Source organism: Sinohyriopsis cumingii, chromosome 17, assembly GCF_028554795.1.
Source record: "Sinohyriopsis cumingii isolate HCF-2022 chromosome 17, ASM2855479v2, whole genome shotgun sequence".
Taxonomy (NCBI): Eukaryota; Metazoa; Mollusca; class Bivalvia; order Unionida; family Unionidae; genus Sinohyriopsis; species Sinohyriopsis cumingii.
The window spans coordinates 94,089,330-94,104,512 of record NC_142977.1 but is presented as its reverse complement, the minus strand read 5'-3'; the positions used below and the strand labels follow the sequence as shown (position 1 = coordinate 94,104,512).

Below are 15,183 nucleotides of genomic sequence, written 5' to 3'. Positions count from 1 at the left end.
ATGCATTATTTGCTAACAGAATTAAAAAGTTGAATGATTCAGGACAAGTAGAAAATGTACTCGATTTTGGACAAGGTCAAGTCCAACTTACAATGTTACATTATCAATAGCATATAATGAAATAAAAACAAAATTTAAAAAAAAAAACCTAACAAACAATGAAAATTAAATATACATAACATCTCCCCTAAAAATAAAGAAAAAAATGTTTTATGCAATAAAGCTTTCTTTTAACTATTAGTCAAATGATGTACATGTCATAACAATTTCCATAAGATAAAATCTCATGAATGACAAAAAGTATACATAAACCAATATAACATTTCTATACATGTGAAAGTGCATTTGGTATTATATTGTTTTTCTCTTGACAAACCTGATGTTAAATGTTGTATCATGCAACATCAAACTCCACCTTAATAATCTATGAATTTTTGTTTTTTATCACGCCAATGAAAGTAAGGAGGTTGTAATCACTAAACAATCAGTGGAGCTGAACAAGTATAGACTTCAAAGAGTTGCAATGCCAATATTGAAACCAAACATTCCTTCTCGATTGTAGAATAATTTCTCTGTTGCTTGTCTACTTTCTATAAATATAAAAGCATACTGGAAGATCTACACCATTTTCCTCTTCTTGAATCAATACTGCACCAACCCCAACATCACTTGCATCAACAGGCATTTTAAATGATTGACTGAAATTTGGAGCTGATAGAACTGGTGCACTCTTAAGTATGGCCTTTAACTTATCAAAAGCCTCCTGACATTTTTCAGACAAATGAAACTTCATTTTTTTCCCTCAATAAAAACTTGTCATGGGTTCAGTAATCAAGGAGAAATTGGAGCAAAATTTCCGACAGTATCCAGTCATACCCAAACATCACATCAGTTGCTTTTTACTGATAGGCACAGGGAATTCAGAGATAGCCTTCACCTTACCATCTATAGATTTAACTTGTCAATGTCCCACGAGATGTCCTAGAAATGTAACACAAACACGATTAACCTCTGCACCACTTGGACTACTGAAATCGTAACAGCAAATTATTATGTATGTTGTTGCATGATGTTCTTTTGCGTAATAAAAAATATGTCCTAAAAGTTACGTTATCCCTTTTTAAACACATATTTCATACATTTCTTTGCAATACAGGAGGAGAAAAGCTCAAAACACTGCAATATAATCCTGTCCTTCATTAAGTACTTCTTCAGTAACTACTCCATTCTTTTATTTTTGTTCTGTTTTATTGTCAGGTGAGACCAAAATCCAGTCTTCAGCAGATTATACTGTGAAGTTTTGCACTGCAGTAATTTATCAAATGGGAAAGATACACTATTATTATTTCCATTAGCACCATTAATAAAATGTAAAATCCTTAGTGTTAATTGTTATTTGGGTTGACTTCCTTAATACGCCTCTTCTATATTTCACAAGGTCCAAGTGGACAAGCGTTTAAAGCTCACCATTATGGATCACTGCCATTTCACCACTGTCTGCATGGGTTCAAGTCATGGGCTCAGCCAATTTGGGTATGTGAGAAAGCTTGCCGGTAGCTTTTCATGGGTCGGTGGTTCTTTCCAGGGTTTTCCCGGGTTCTTCCTCCACTATTTATATTGGCTGCCAAGTATAGTCTATCTTTTGCTGAAAAATGGCGATAAACTCTAAAACAACAACAAGAACTATATTTTACTTACCCATAACCCAATATTCAGAATGTCCCAAAACATGATTAGAAAAAGGAAAACTTCAAACAAATGACATGCAACATTTCAAAGCCAAGTCTTTTATCCACAAAAAAAAAGAGAAAGGCATTTTGTGATACCTTGTACTGGAACTGTGTTGCTCATACGGCAAGAGATGTATGGGGAGAACAAATAACACGGTTTGTCTTATTTGTTTTTGTGTTAAGAAGAGGCGGAAACAAGAATATGTTTGAAATTTGCATATGTGTTAGATGTTTTTAAAAGTGTCTTCTGTCAAAAACAAAAACTTACTCTCAACTGTGCTGGTTGTTTGTGAGGTCTATTGAAGATGCAGAAATATGGTGAAATTTGCATTTTTTATGAACATACAAACAAAATTAAATATGTATTTCATGGTTTCACTGTACCAAATGTACTGTAAAAATGTTAGAGGAGACATATAGTCATTTTGGTATACTGTATTTCATGTTATTTTTCGTACACGAAAAAATAATTATTAATTTCAATGTATGAAAAATTATATGTAAAATAAATAATTATCATTTTGTGGTAATTACCGTGTACGAAAAATAAAGGGATCATATCTGACAAGGCCTGTGGAACACACGACACTCCGCAAGCTAAGGTACAAAACTAATGCACAAAATTGGTCTCATTCTGCTTAACTCAAGAAAAATCTGTTGTTATTATGAGAGAGAGAGAGAGAGAGAAATAAGAAAATAATCTTTATTGTTCAGTTACCTGTCAGTTGTCACTATTATATTCCATTGGCAATTAAAACCTGAATAAATAAATCGTTTTGGTTGTAATTATGAGATCCATTGTCACTGTGCCACATGGCTATGCAGAGGTAATATACATGCTAATTAAATACGCTTGACCTTTAGCTTGGTCTTTTCCAGTAAATACTGGATTGAAGACCAGATTCACCTCTACATATCAAATTAAGGAGGCTCTATGTAGGGAAATGAGGCTACCCATGGGGTATTGAAAATGTGTATGACAAGTCTATTAGCTCAAGAAAAATATTAATTTATTGATACTTGTTCTGAAGCCAGTTGAAAAAAGGGCAAATGATTTTAAGAGAGAGAGAGAACAACAAAGCACCGTGTATATAAAAATATTTTTGTATTATAAACATAGCATGTTATTTGAAGAAACTTAATAATGAAGACATGCCCAAGCATGAACAGACCAAGATCTTTGAAGATATTAACTACCGGTATATATAACTTGAACTCACGGAGTCAATGACTTTTGCATTTATGATTAAAAGTAACTGGGTTTTTATAGTTTTTTACTGCATTACTATATTGAGCCAATAAGATTAATTGCCAACTGGTATGTGATCTTCGCGTCTTCCTGTACTGAGATATTATTTTTACTGGATAAATAAACTCAAATGGCTTCTGAACTCGTTTTCAAATGCACGCTTTGCTTTGTTACACCGACTGATGTAATCAAGAGCGCTCATTAACGATGCTGTCCAGCTGTTGTTGAATAGCAGTATATATTGTAATGACAACAACAGAACAAATACATCAATCATTATATTTTCTTGCCGATACAAAAGACGAAGAAGGTCAATAAAATGAATGTGAATAGATTCTCAGTTAACAAAACAGTTGCCCTTTCTGAGTAAGCTGAGCAATGGGCTTTCTACACACTTATAGTTGGTGAATTCTTTGGAAATCTTTCTGTACATTTCAAACTTCAACACAGAAGGGGCATTTTTCAGATTTCTTGGAATTATTGGAATTGAAAGGACTTTTAGGAAACAAGAATTCATTCACCATGCTGTAAGTTAATTTAATTCTTTCACCTCTGTATTTTGAGAAATAAATTATTTTCAATTATGCAAAACTTGTTTGTTTTGCTGTTTCTTGTTGTGTAGATTAAGACACTGGAGTCGTGACATGGTATTGATGGCAAAAGTAAAAGATCAATGGGCAAAATTAACATACATGTATTACTTATCCCGCCTGGATTCATGTTTGGTGACACACTCCTTCTTAAAAATATCTCAACCAGTTGAAAATGAATTGACGACTTGTGCCTCAGTTAAGAACACGCCCAAAGTTAGTCATTACTCATAACTTGCTTAGCAAAATAATACCCTGGTCATTTGATGTACCTAAATCAAACTTTGGTATATTTTTGAATCCATTTGAAATGGGAACCTGTCTTCAGTTTTAACAAAATGAAATAAAAATAATGGATAAATAAAAAATAAAAATGCAACTAAAACAATGATTTTATCTCTTATTCTAGGCTGTAAAATTTAAAGGGCCATACTTTTTTTATCACATTGGCAAAAGTAAATCTTCACAGAAGATCGTTTTATGTACGAAAAATAATAGGATGACCGAAAACATATTAAATTTTGTGTATGAAAAAATGTGACAGAATTAATTAATTATTATTTTTATGGCTTGATGGTGTATGAAAAATTAAAGGGTACGAAAAATAACAAGAAATACGGTATGTCAAAATTATCTGATGCATTCATTAATACTTGGCCATTGTTGAGATGCAAGGTACCAATGAACACTGAAACACTAAAAATTTCATTGTTTTTTTACATGGTCCATATGCAAGAACCAAAACAATATTCTAGTAAAAGATTATTCACACAAACCTTTATACTCTGTCAAAATACGAATTTAGTTGCCACATGTGGCCCACCTATATTTTTTTAAAAACTGCTCCAATTTTAGTATAAAATGGATATTTTATAGCCAAATGTGATGTCATGAGCATGTGCCTATGATGTCATATCAACAAATTTTTAAAAATAAATTACTCTTTTAAGCTTTTCAAATATTGATACATTTTTTGCCATGGTATTATCAGATCAATAATGTTCTTGAAAATTTGTGAATTTATCGGCCAAAAAGATGCATTATAGTTACCAATTCATTTTCACTCTGTTTTTTATACTGCTTTTCATGGATTACAAGCTCCAGAGACAGTATAGCGCATAAATATTTCATACCAAGTTTTATATATTTAAATGAAAAGTATTTTTTAAAACAAAGTCAAATTACATTCTAAACTTCCTCATTTATACAGCATAATGTATTGTTTGGTGACACAATTCTATACACAACAGCACAACCAACTCTGAGAAACTAAGATTTTATCTCACTTTTAGCTTTTCAAAAAATTTCAATGGACATTTATATCATTACAAAAAAAGTGCAGTTATAGAAAAATAGATTTGTTGTTGTTGTAGGGTTTAACACTATTTTTCAGCACATGATAGGCTATACATGGCGGCCAGTATTAATGGTGGAGGAAGAACCCCGGGAAAACCCCGGAAAGAACCACCAACCCATAAGAAGCTACTGACAAGCTTTCTCACATACCCACATTGGACGAATCCAAGACTAGAACCCATGTAGACAGAGGTGAGATTGCAGTGATCCATAATGGAGAGCGCTTTAGACCACGTGGGGTCCCGAAAAAAAGATAGATTTGATATCTACCAATTAAGAGTCATTAGAGATTCATCACATGCTCTTTATCCATGTAATTTCTGTGGATGTTACAGCTGTCAATATCAGTATAATTCTTATTTTAAAAAAACATTTACCTGACACTTGTGTCATTTTAGTATTTTCTGCAGTGATAAGTGAGTTTTGCAAATAAATTAAAAAAGTTGTTAATTATATAACTTTTTTGAAAACTTCATATAGGTAATTAAATCAGACATTCAATCCATCTGACAAAAGCTAATATATATATATATATGTATATATATATATATATATATATATATATATATATATATATATATATATATATATATATATATATATATATAGGCAGGTCTTCTACTGATGCTGAATAGTTACATTAGAAAAATTTCTCAGGTGAACAGGAATGAAACTCACCTCAAAAATATATGATGGATATGAAGATATGAAACCCATGACAAACAACTATTGAAACCCTTGTCTCTGGCACAAAAGTGTCCCATTTCTTCCCTACCAAAAACTTAATGAGCTAATTTTCTACGGAAAGAAACTCTATATGCAAGATATCAGAGTTGCGTTTCTCTTGGTTACATTCCTCAACACAATCTGAGCTGACATGAATGTCATTATAATATGCCATCTGACTTGCATCCCCTTTGATAACCTCCCTGTATACAATCTAGGCTATCATGAATGTCATTATAATATGCTATTTGACTTTACATCCCTTTTGATAACCTCCCTCTATGCAATCTAGGCTAACATGAATGTCATTACAATATGCCTTTTGACTTAAATCCCCTTTAATAACCTCCCTCTATGTAATCTGGGCTATCATGAATGTTAATATAATATGCCATTTGACTTACATACCCTTTGATAACCTCCCTCTATGCAATCCAGGCTAATATGAATGTCATTGTAATAAGCCATTTGACTTAACCCTTTGATAAAATTCCTCAATGCAATCTGGACTATCATGAATGTCAATATAATATGCCATTTGACTTACATCCCCTTTGATAACCTTCCTCAATGCAATCCGGGCAATCATGAATGTCCATATTATATGTAGGAGTAGTAAAATGTAGAGAAGTCCGTTGAATAGGGTGTAGGCATGAAATCTGTCTATATAGTCATACACTTCGAACGTTGTTGTATACAGCACTCTGTTCAATAAATAAAGCATAAAATAAGTTTATAAAAAGGCTATTATACATTAAATATTTCTATCAACAAATCAGAATCATCCTTAGCTCAACAATTTCAAGGCCATACAATTTGGGGTTTTTTGCAGTAAAGAGTTTTTTTAATTATAAACCTGACTATTACACATCTTATTATACTATCACTTTGAATATAGCAAGATTAAGGCATGGCTCCCAAAGTTTAAGTGCCAAAGTAAACAAGAGTTTGTTTTATCAGTCTTCTGCTTTCTTGACATGAATAACATGTCATGTATATTTAATTTAATTGTTTGTCTATTAGTTTTAATTTTTTCTTTTTATTTCATTACATGTTACCATAATGTAACATTGTTTACTGGACTTGACCTTGTCCAAAAATGAATTAATTTATACTTGACCTGATTGACTTTCTTTCATTTTTTTAAAATTTCATTTATGTAAACAACCAATAAAATAGCTTCATTATTTTCTTTGTGTATGAGCTCATTAACTGAATTATTATTCAGGTAAACAAAAGTGGTAAATATGTTGATCAGGGTCAGGGTTTTTAGAGATTCCCATGTGAATTTAATAGGCTATTGTGTTGTAACTAAACAAGGCTCATTAAGATCATTCTAGAAGGTTATTTTCCATTAGAGAATGGTTGTTTTTAGAAAATACTAATGTGACCTGAGGTCAAGCGGAGCACTATATTATCTTGTGACTGGAATAATTTTACCAGTCGTGCTTTAACATCTAGCACTATAAGTTGTATTATGTTGTGACCAGTTTGGACTGAATTTTATTTCTTTCAAATTATTGAATTCAGGTGATTATTTTCACTGGAAATACAACAGTGCTCTGACAAAATTCTTGGATAAAGACAATCACTGGAATTTATACTGAATTCAAACCTGAAATAATATTTCTGTGATTCAACAAGAGACCGTTGACACATCAGTACTTTGTAGGCTATAACAGACAAGTCATCACCTTCAATTTTGGATCTCTTCAGGACTTGAACTGGGTTTATTCAGGACTTTTTATTACTAGGACGTGTGTCTTTAATTCTTGGATTATTTTTGGATTTGGTTTGCAATACTGCAAGTTCATATTTCTCATTTTCATTTTGTATTCAAGGGAAATAAATTATTTGTTAAATTTTACAAAGTTTGTTGTCTTCACTCTTTTCTGTTACTTATTTTAAAGGCAGAGACTTGTAACAAACGATATTAAGAGTTATATGAATAATGATGTTAAAAATTATACGAATAATGATGTAACAGTTGTAAGAATAATGATGTTAACAGTTATATGAATAATGATGTTAACAGTTATAAGAATAATGATGTTAACAGTTATAAGAATAATGATGTTAACAGTTATATGAATAATGATGTTAACAGTTATATGAATAATGATGTTAACAGTTATATGAATAATGATGTTAAAAATTATATGAATAATGATGTAACAGTTATATGAATAATGATGTTAAGTTATATGAATAATGATGTTAACAGTTATATGAATAATGATGTTAACAGTTATATGAATAATGATCATAACAGTTATATGAATAATGATGTTAACAGTTATATGAATAATGATGTTAGAAGTTATATGAATAATGATGTTAACAGTTATATGAATAATGATGTAACAGTTATATGAATAATGATGTTAAGTTATATGAATAATGATGTTAACAGTTATATGAATAATGATGTTAACAGTTATATGAATAATGATGTTAACAGTTATATGAATAATGATGATAACAGTTATATGAATAATGATGTTAAAAGTTATATGAATAACAATATTAAAAGTTATATGAATAACAATATTAAAAGTTATATAAATAATGATGTTAACAGTACATGAATAATGATGTTAAAAGTTATATGAATAACAATGTTAAACATTATATGAATAAAAATGTAATCAGTTATATGAATAACAATGTTAAAAGTTATATGAATAACAATGTTAAAAGTTATATGAATAACGATGTTAAAAGTTATATGAACAAAAATGTAATCAGTTATATGAATAACAATGTTAAAAGTTATATGAATAATAATGTTAAAAGTTATATGAATAATTATATTAAAATTTATTGATTTCAATTGTGTCATTAGTCAATCACTGTACCTTTATTTTAACTTATTATAAGTGTTAATCTACATGTAATTATTACTGAACCATGAACAATAAAGCCATTAAGTTGCCTTTGTTTTTGTCTTCAATACATTCTTTGTATAACCATTGCTTAATCATGGGTAAACAATAGCCACAAGATGTTTGCTCAGTCAACCAGCATACATAACAATTCACTGAACAATCTGAGGGTAAAAAAACAAAAGGTTTTCACCTGAAGTTATAAATGAATTAATTCACCTAATAGTATCTAATTAATTACTTGTCACCAATCTCACTCTCACAGTTCAAGGTTCTTGAAATCATTGGGCAGTGCTCTAAAAACACATAAAAAATAGGAAACCATCATAATGCACACACAGCTTGTCCATTTTGTATGACAATCATCATGCAAGCAATTAATCAGTGAATCATACTGTCCATCCCTGAAACAAAATTATTCCATTTTTTTTTATTCATTCTGTAGTTAAAAGAGTTACAACAGTATTCAGATTCATACTGACTCTAGTAAAGAAAACTGTTGGTTTAAAATTTATACAGATGCTGCTTAATGAATGTGATACTTGCATGTGCACACACAGACCCACAAATGTGCTTTATCTTTCCTTACACTAATGTAAATACTCGCTTATAATTTAACATTTTTTAATTGAAAACTTGATTCAAGCAGAGTAGGGGTCATCTTATAAGCGTGATATACCAAAATAATTGGATAATTTAGGGGTAATGTTGGAAACTCAAGCTGTTTGTGTACACAAAAATACTGTGAATTCAAATATTTTTACGTCTTTTATGTCAATATTCCCATTCAGAAATGTGTATATGGTATGCACTGTGTTCATCTATTTCATGGCAGTATTTACACAATACTTGTATCTGCAGTTATCTGAATTTTAATAATTTCAAAATATTATGGGTAAATTAAATACTTCCCACTGCAAAGCAAAGTTTCATCAATGTTGTTTCCTGTGGGTGTTTGCTAGCAAGTAGCTTTCTTCCATTTTTGTGCAAGTCCTAATAATGTGTATTTGTATTAATATATTTTTTATGTATAAACACTGTGTTTGATGCAAAGAAAGTTTTGATATAATTTGTATTTTCCTCTTCTATAAATTAGATGTTTAATTCCCAAGTGATATTTCCCCAAGTTTTCTGCCATTGTACATGACCTGACAACTGTATAGGTGGCACTCACTTGCTGTCAAGCTGACATTCATTTTAATCAAGCTGCAAATTTAATACATGTACTTGCCCAATGCCAATTAGAGTTCACCATCTTCCAGTGAATGTTTGACCTTAATCCCTTTTAGCTTGTAAAAGCAGCACCCTCTTTATTTTCCCATGTGACCACCCTTTGATCGAGCTATGAATGTGATACTTGCTCAGTGCCAAGTAACTGAGGGTGGTTATTTGAACCCCCATGATCTTGCTGCACAAATGACATGTGTTCAGTTGCAGCCTTTAATAGATTTCGCATACCTTATGATCAAAGTGTTACTTAAAGAACCCATGCTCAGTCTCTACACAAGCACCCACATTTGACAGTGAAACCAAAGATATGGAGTTGGATGATATGTACAATAACTAGACTACCATGATTTACAACGAACAGATGACAACAGAGAATTTCAGAACCTTATCAGACAATGAAGATGAATTCTAGGACTTTGTACCAGATAACATTAGATAGTGACATTCATAGGATACTGTGAATTAAAAAATGAACTTAACTTTCATTGTTTATTTGTAAGACACATGGAATTAACATATAACTGAATGTTGTGAATAGGATCATTCTGAACTATTTTTAGAGCGGTGTGTGACCTATAACTGAATGCATCAATTTATCATATAAATGGATTTAAGATGTCAAGCATTTTATTGATTTTGATGGATTTAATTAGGACAAACTGTTAAGTTACCAATTTATTTGTGACACATTCCACTCAATAATATATTTGCATTTTATCTATGTAATCTATCTATCCACCCATCCATCTATCCAGTTTGGCTTGTTTATTTTTCCAAAGTGCAACTCTGACTCACTGACAACAAGTCACCCTTCAAATAGATTTGTCTTGCAAAATACACCCCAACTTACAGGAGGGTCAATGAGAAATCACCCTTTCAGAAGAAAAAAAAAAAGGGGGGGGGGTGACTTACAGTCAAATCAATTTATAGGCAAGTATATATGGTATGTGTGGATTTTTTCCCCCACTGAATTTAGACACAACATAATCAGTGCTAAAATAACTAAAATGTATGCTTCTTTGTGCCTATTTTCAAGAGAATTATTATGGATTCACCGTAATGAATGCAGTGAGATGAGTCAGTGAATACATGTATCGATACTATAACTAGATTCTTGCTGTACATGTACCAAAACTTTAAATTAAGTATTAAATATGCAATCAGTGTTTTCACTATTGCCAGCGAAATGTGTAGATTTTGCACCTATGCTCAGACCCTCATCCCATCTGTAAAGCCCAGAGGATGTGCATGTGGAATTTTCTTTAGTTAATTGACTTTGTCGCACTATTGCTCAATATGGTACATGGCATGATAGTGACCCTGTGGACCCTGATCATCGTATCATAATATGGTTTCACTGAATGTTTTTCTTTTTTATCTTCTCATAGCCTTATATCCCCCTTCTAATACATTTTTAAAAAATTTCCAAGAATTCATAAATAAATCTTTCTTTGTCCTTGAGGTTCAAAGAAGCATCATAATGTAACGGTAGTGTCAACATTTTTACACTTTATTCAGGATTTTGCTGCCACAAATTTAACCATTGGTCCCTTTCCTTATAGTACACAAATTTAACCATTAGTCCCATTCCTTATAGTACACAAATTTAACCATTAGTCCCATTCCTTATAGTACCATAATAATCTTAGTTTTAGACCTCATATTGGTTATAGTACTATATATGTCAGTTTTAGATTTGTCATTGGTTATACTAACATATAATTGCTTGTTTGAGACTTGCCATTGTTTATAGTAGTTTAAACCTGATATTATTATAGCTCTATTCAGACTTGATATTGGTTTCAGTACCATATACTTGGCTGTTTTAGACTTTGATATTCGTAATAGTACCATATCAGTTTGTTTTTGGCATGAAATTGGCCATAGTACTATATCTAACATTGCTTACAGTACCATATCCTTGGAGGTTTTAGACTAATATTGGTTACAGAATCAACCTCCTGTGTTTTAGATTTGATATTGGTTATAGTACAATATCATTCTGTGTTTTAGAACTTTATATTGGCTATAGTACCATATCCTTGTGTTTCAGACTTGACATTGGCTTTAATATACCATATCCATGTGTGTTTTAGACTTGATATTGGCTATAGTACCATATACTTGTGTGTTTTAGACTTGATATTGGTTATAGTACCATACCCTAGTGTTTCAGACTTGATATTGGCTTTAATATACCATATCCATGTGTGTTTTAGACTTGATATTGGCTACAGTACCATATCCTTGTGTGTTATAGACTTTATATTGGCTATAATATACTATATCCTTGTGTTTTAGACTTGGTATTGGTTATAATAGCATATACTTTTGTGTTTTAGACTTGACATTAGTCATAGCACCATATCCTTTGTGTGTTATACCTGATATTGGTTTCAGTACCATATCCTTGTTTGTTGTAGACTTGATATTGGTTTTAATTATATCCTTCTGTGCATTAGACTTGATATTGGTTATAATACCATATCCTTGTGTCTTGAAGACCTGATGTTGGTTATAGCATCATATCCTTCTGTGTGTTAGACTTGATGCTGGTTACAGAACCATATCCTTGTTTGTTGTAGACTTGATATTGGTTTTAATACCATATCCTTCTGTGTGTTAGACTTGATATTGGTTATAATACCATATCCTTGTCTTGAAGACATGATGTTGGTTATAGCATCATATCCTTCTGTGTGTTAGACTTGATATTGGTTATACTACCATATCCTTGTGTCTTGAAGTCCTGATGTTGGTTATAGCATCATATCCTTCTGTGTGTTAGACTTGATATTGGTTACAGTACCATATCGGGGCCCCGAGCGGCCGAGTGGTCTAAAACGCTCTCCGTTACAGATCACTGCCATCTCACTGCTGTCTGCGTGGGTTCGAGTCTCGGATTCAGCTAATGTGGGTATGTGAGAAAGCTTGCCAGTAGCTTCTCGTGGGTTGGTGGTTCTTTCCAGGGTTTTCCCGGGTTCTTCCTCCACCATTAATACTGGCCGCCATGTATAGCCTATCTCTTGCTGAAAAATGGTGTTAAACCCTACAACAACAACAACAACAACAACAGTACCATATCCTTGTTTGTTGTAGACTTGATATTGGTTTTAATACCATATCCTTCTGTGTGTTAGACTTGATATTGGTTATAATACCATATCCTTGTGTCTTGAAGACCTGATGTTGGTTATAGCATCATATCCTTCTGTGTGTTAGACTTGATGCTGGTTACAGTACCATATCCTTGTTTGTTGTAGACTTGATATTGGTTTTAATACCATATCCTTCTGTGTGTTAGACTTGATATTGGTTACAGTACCATATCCTTGTTTGTTGTGGACTTGATATTGATTTTAATATGATATCCTTCTGTGTGTTAGACTTGATATTGCTTACAATACCATATCCTTGTTTGCTGTAGACTTGATAGTGGTTTTAATACCATATCCTTCTGTGTGTTAGACTTGATATTGGTTATAATACCATATCCTTGTGTCTTGAAGACCTGATGATGGTTATAGCATCATATCCTTCTGTGTCTTAGACCTGATGCTGTTTACAGTACCATATCCTTGTTTGTTGTAGACTTGATATTGGTTTTAATACCATATCCTTCTGTGTTAGACTTGATATTGGTTATAGTACCATATCCTTGTTTGTTGTAGACTTGATATTGGTTTTAATACCATATTGTTCTGTGTGTTAGATGTAATATTGGTTATAATACCATATCCTTGTGTCTTGAAGACCTGATGTTGGTTATAGCATCATATCCTTCTGTGTGTTAGACTTGATATTGGTTTTAATACCATATCCTTCTGTGTGTTAGACTTGATATTGGTTTTAATACCATATCCTTCTGTGTGTTAGACCTGATACTGGTATCAGTACCGTATCCTTGTTTGTTGTAGAGTTGGTAGTTAATGTTGTGCTCAAAACCCTAATCAAGTACTTTTGAACACTTCCAGGGCAACTTTGTTAAAAACAAAATATTTGTCAGATTAGTTTAAAACTGTGCTGCAGACAGGATAAAGTAACTTCAAGCAAAATATCCTACACCAAAGCTACAAATTTTTATTTTACACTTCTAGTTATATTCCAGAATAAACTGAATGGGGAGTAAGAAGGCATGTTTCTTCAGAGTCCACCATCAATCAAATTTAAACCGGATAAATTAGTATAAAAGATTAAAACAGTCTTAATTATTCCCACCATCCATTTATAACTGAAGCTCTTTCAGACCATTCCACACACTCCCTAGTTTAGAATAGCCCTTGATTCTTTAAATCTCTTGTTTGCAGGGAATGCCAACTTGAACGGTAACCATGTACTAAATTTTACACCACTACTTGCCTTGCTGCCATGTAACCACTGTAGCAAAGCCAACCAACACGACAAACATTATTTGCATGATAGTATGAACAGCCATCCATAAATCGTGTACACAGCAGCAATTTTAAAAGTCATTCCCAGTTAAGGTAAATGGCTGCCCTGCATTTAACCTTGGCTTTCTTTGACAGCCTGGAAATTTCCTCCTGCAGGATCATTGTGAAATGATTTTATTACAAGGAATCAATTTAAATTATGCCCTTTTCCTGATATTTACAGCAACTTTAAATTTTGTTCTTACCTTGCAGGGTATATTCCAAGCCTGCTGATGATCCACACAATGCAAAACATAACAAAAAATCCTTCACACAACTTATGCTTCTTGCAGTAGTGAGCCATCTTAGCTGCCTGAAACAAATCAGAAATATAAAATCTTCCAAAACAGTCCAAGGTGTGTGTGTGTGTGTGTGTGTATACGTGTGCTCAAGAAAGAATTAAATAATTATGGGCAAAAATGTAACGTCTGAAAAAATATTTGTTGGTCCAGCAGAATGTATCACTTGACCATGAATTTAAGTCAGACAGAATATACTGATAGTCACTATTGTTGGGTAAGTCACTGTGTTTTCATTTATTACTGAATAGTATTACTCTGAAGAAATACTCCTTTCCTTTTATCTACAGCCATTAATAACATTTAAGAGCAAATGTTTGATGATAAATTATAAATTTATGTAAGTATATGTGATTTAAATATCTCAACAAAAGTGTGCTTGCATAACATGTATGATACCAAACTTTTCTAAGCAATATATTAACTAAATACATATATTATTTGTAACAAAGAGATTGTATTTTTGACTGGTTTTAAAGTAATACAATTAATACATCCATACAAGATAAGTTCATAAATTTTAAAACTACTAAATGTTTGATAATATTCCACCAAATACAGCGTTTAATATTAAACACCTTCAGCACAATAAAATACATCTAACTGATCTGTGGATTTAGTATTTTCTACAGCTTCTGCAACTCAATGCAAGTTTCTTTTGGGGTGATTATGTCTGCACAAATTAAGA

The 15,183-nt window shown here is 31.9% G+C and overlaps 1 protein-coding gene across 1 annotated transcript in view; it reads right to left on the bottom strand.

Annotated features, from left to right (window-relative positions):
• LOC149779446 (ceramide synthase 5-like) overlaps positions 1-15,183 on the bottom strand; it is an 86,006-nt gene that overhangs the window by 12,978 nt on the left and 57,845 nt on the right. Inside the window, exons 8-9 of the mRNA XM_089940110.1 lie at positions 14,403-14,509; positions 6,199-6,355 (exon numbers count right to left, since the gene is read on the bottom strand). Coding sequence (XP_089796236.1) covers positions 6,199-6,355; positions 14,403-14,509 — 264 coding nt within the window. The remainder of the gene's footprint in view (positions 1-6,198; positions 6,356-14,402; positions 14,510-15,183) is intronic.